The sequence below is a fragment of the Oncorhynchus clarkii genome, chromosome 3, assembly GCF_045791955.1.
Source record: "Oncorhynchus clarkii lewisi isolate Uvic-CL-2024 chromosome 3, UVic_Ocla_1.0, whole genome shotgun sequence".
NCBI lineage: Eukaryota > Metazoa > Chordata > Actinopteri > Salmoniformes > Salmonidae > Oncorhynchus > Oncorhynchus clarkii.
This window is the reverse complement of record NC_092149.1, coordinates 18,353,426-18,357,736: the sequence shown is the minus strand read 5'-3', so window position 1 is coordinate 18,357,736 and position 4,311 is coordinate 18,353,426. Positions and strand designations below refer to the sequence as shown.

General features: G+C 49.2%; 1 protein-coding gene across 7 annotated transcripts in view; it reads left to right on the top strand.

The window, feature by feature from the left end:
- The window catches only part of LOC139389993 (cell adhesion molecule 4), a 140,435-nt gene that overhangs the window by 91,301 nt on the left and 44,823 nt on the right, over window positions 1–4,311 (top strand). For 2 of the 7 annotated variants that reach the window (XM_071137063.1, XM_071137084.1), the window contains exon 1: window positions 3,877–4,057. The exons of 3 other annotated variants lie outside the window; for them this stretch is intronic. In XM_071137063.1, coding sequence (XP_070993164.1) covers window positions 3,976–4,057 — 82 coding nt within the window. In that variant the 5' untranslated portion in view covers window positions 3,877–3,975. Of the gene's footprint in view, window positions 1–2,873; window positions 4,058–4,311 lie in introns of those variants that run through there. 2 more of the 7 variants (XM_071137101.1, XM_071137118.1) reach the window with 2 other exon arrangements.

The window sequence follows — 4,311 nt, the reverse complement described above, 5'->3', positions numbered from 1 at the left end:
TGTTCTAAGAACACGCATACAGACACACACACACACACAGTTCTAAGAACACACATACAGACACACACACACACACTGTTCTAAGAACACGCATACAGACACACACACACACTGTTCTAAGAACACGCATACAGACACACACACACACTGTTCTAAGAACACGCATACAAACACACACACACACACACTGTTATAATAACACGCATACAGACACACACACACACACACACACTGTTCTAAGAACACGCATACAGACACACACACACACACACACAGTGCTAAGAACACGCATACACACACACACACACTGTTCTAAGAACACGCATACAGACACACACACACACACTGTTCTAAGAACACGCATACAGACACACACACACACACACACTGTTCTAAGAACACGCATACAGACACACACACACACACACACACTGTTCTAAGAACACGCATACAGACACACACACACACGCTGTTCTAAGAACACACATACAGACACACACACACACTGTTCTAAGAACACGCATACAGACACACACACACACACACTGTTCTAAGAACACGCATACAGACACACACACTGTTCTAAGAACACGCATACAGACACACACACACACTGTTCTAAGAACACGCATACAGACACACACACACACACACACTGTTCTAAGAACACGCTTACAGACACACACACACACACTGTTCTAAGAACACGCATACAGACACACACACACACACACACACTGTTCTAAGAACACGCATATAGACACACACACACACACTGTTCTAAGAACACGCATACAGACACACACACATGCAGCCATTATGGACTGTCTTAATACAGCTACTATAAAACAGGCCATTGGACATAGAGGACCTCTATGAGGTTTGTGTCTCTCTGTCTCTCTGTCTCCCTGCCTCTCTGTCTCCCTGTCTCCCTGTCTCACTGTCTCTCTGCCTCTCTGTCTCTCTGTCTCCTTGTCTCTCTGTCTCCCTGTCACTCTGTCTCTCTGTCTCCCTGCCTCCCTGTCTCTCTGCCCCCCTATCTCTCTGTCTCCCTGTCTTCCTGTCTCCATGTCTCTCTGTCTCCCTGTATCTCTGTCTCCCTGCCTCCCTATCTCCCTGTCTCTCTGCCTCTCTGCCTCCCTGTCTCACTGTCTCTATGTCTCCCTGTCTCTCTGCCTCCCTGTCTCCCTGCCTCTCTGTCTCTCTGTCTCTGGGTTTCAACTGAGGAATTGTAGGGGAAGAAGGCCTTGCCACTAACATCCTAAACAGATCCAACTATATACCCTGTCTGAATGGACTGCTGGGCGGTCACACACACAGCCACTGTTCTCTGACCTGAAAGACAGTCATTGTCGCATCCACACCCCAAACCTTCACAAAATAACTAAAATGCTAAATATGCATCCACGGACTAACACACACACTTACACACACTGATAGAGAGTGGAAGCAGGCAGGCTGTGGGAGGAGAACAGGGGTTATATAAACCAGACACAGACGGACAGATAGACAGCTGACACTACTCTGGGATATACTGAACATATACTGAATGACAGAGGGGAAGAGGAGGAGGAAGAGGAAACAACCAGAAACTAAAGCACTGTCCCACAATATTGACCTGACTGAGGATAGAGAGAGAGGGGACGACAAGATAACAAAACAACCACAACGAGAGAGGGGGATGAGACGAGAAGAGAAAACACAATAGACTTTGTTTGGATCAGAGGGGCAATATCCTTTCCGAGCTACAACGACAGAGAGCACAGAGCAATTTCCTTGGTGTCAGGTTCTGGTGTGGTTGCTGTTAGAGACTTGGAGATTCCATGCTACTTCAGTGCCAGGGCACACGGTAGGTAGTGGTAGTATTGACAGTGCCAGGGCACACGGTAGGTAGTGGTAGTATTGACAGTGCCAGGGCACACGGTAGGTAGTGGTAGTATTGACAGTGCCAGGGCACACGGTAGGTAGTGGTAGTATTGACAGTGCCAGGGCACACGGTAGGTAGTGGTAGTATTGACAGTGTCAGGGCACACGGTGCGGTAGTGGTAGTATTGACAGTGCCAGGGCACACGGTAGGTAGTGGTAGTATTGACAGTGTCAGGGCACACGGTGCGGTAGTGGTAGTATTGACAGTGCCAGGGCACACGGTAGGTAGTGGTAGTATTGACAGTGCCAGGGCACACGGTAGGTAGTGGTAGTATTGACAGTGCCAGGGCACACGGTAGGTAGTGGTAGTATTGACAGTGCCAGGGCACACGGTAGGTAGTGGTAGTATTGACAGTGCCAGGGCACACGGTGGGTAGTGGTAGTATTGACAGTGCCAGGGCACACGGTAGGTAGTGGTAGTATTGACAGTGCCAGGGCACACGGTAGGTAGTGGTAGTATTGACAGTGCCAGGGCACACGGTAGGTAGTGGTAGTATTGACAGTGCCAGGGCACACGGTAGGTAGTGGTAGTATTGACAGTGCTAGGGCACACGGTGTGTAGTGGTAGTATTGACAGTGCCAGGGCACACGGTAGGTAGTGGTAGTATTGACAGTGCCAGGGCACACGGTAGGTAGTGGTAGTATTGACAGTGCCAGGGCACACGGTAGGTAGTGGTAGTATTGACAGTGCCAGGGCACACGGTAGGTAGTGGTAGTATTGACAGTGCCAGGGCACACGGTGTGTAGTGGTAGTATTGACAGTGCCAGGGCACACGGTAGGTAGTGGTAGTATTGACAGTGCCAGGGCACACGGTGGGTAGTGGTAGTATTGACAGTGCCAGGGCACACGGTAGGTAGTGGTAGTATTGACAGTGCCAGGGCACACGGTGTGTAGTGGTAGTATTGACAGTGCCAGGGAACACGGTGTGTAGTGGTAGTATTGACAGTGCCAGGGCACACGGTGGGTAGTGGTAGTATTGACTGGCTAATTGCAGACAGAAGGCAGAAGACTTTGTAGCAGTCTGGGGATGACACCGCTGTTCTGCTCAATCAGGGTGTGTGCTGCGAGGTGTGTGCTGCAGTCCGGTCACCCTCAGTAAGTTATACGCTCTCCGGGCCGGGCCCTCGCCGCTGCTGCATTAGGAGCCGCCAATCAGAACCAACAACCAACTCCACACGGACCGCAGCAGCTGAACTGAGCTCACTGACGGAGCGGGCAGTGAACACGAGACTCAACACAGGGACTGAACATAGTGACTGGAAGCAGCCGTGTGCAGCAGAGAGAGACATTGTGATCCTGTATAAACATACACGTTACATCTCTACAGTGGGACGGATAGAGAGAGAGATGTAGCCTATAGAGTAATGCTATACGTGTGATCCTGTAGGGTGTTTATATCACACAGGGAGACTGTAGTCATTTGTAAAGCAGTTACCATCACAGTTGGAGATGGTGATGTGTGATAGTGAACCGTGGGAGACAATTTAGCTGATGACGTGTTTGTGTTGTGAAAAGTATCATGTGTGGGGATTGAGCCCCGAGTTGAGAGATATGGGTACAGAAACAGTATAATGACTTGTTTCAGATGGTTTACTCCGATGTGTCTGTCTGGCTGATGTAGAGTAAAGATATTGGTTTGTTTGGTGTTGGGATTCTGGTCTGTGGTTTGCCATTTGAGTGGTTTGTATCATTGCTTTGCTCCATTGATTTGATGTTTAGTTATGTAGTCCTACACAGCAGAGCAGCTCTGTTGGCAGACAGTCATTTGGCTAGTTGTGTGCTGATAGTTCGTAGCAACGTTGTAAGACATTCTAGATCGACGCTGTGGTGATGTTAGATCGGTGGTGTTTTATCAAAAGACTGCAGCTCTGAAGAAACTTTCGTGTTGTGTACTGGTAAAACCCCAGCTTTGTTGTGTGTCACTGCAGCCCTAGCTGTGCTCTGCTGTGCTCTGCTGTGCTCTGCTGTGCTCTGCTCTGTTGTTCGGTGCCTGTGTCCTGTGTCACAGAGGAAGCATTGATCAGACAGCTACTGAGGCTCAATACACAATGAGGCCTGGCCCGAGATTTCTACTCCTCCCAACCCCCCTCTCCCTCTCCCTGCGTGCCCTGCTCCTACTCTGCCTTGCTCGTAAGTCACACACACTTGCATGTGCAATGCACATTTCACATTTCCTGTTGCTGTAAGATTTTCCTGCTGTAGCAAACTGGCTCAAATGTAAGATCCCTATATCTGTACACACACTGACTCCCCTCACTACATCAAGCTAGATTATCTTTCTTTCTTTCACCTCTCAGTGGGGTAGTTGTGGCCAACACGTGATAATGGGAAGATCGGGAGATTTAATAAATGTCATGAAAGTGGGGAAAGCTATAGAGTGAGGG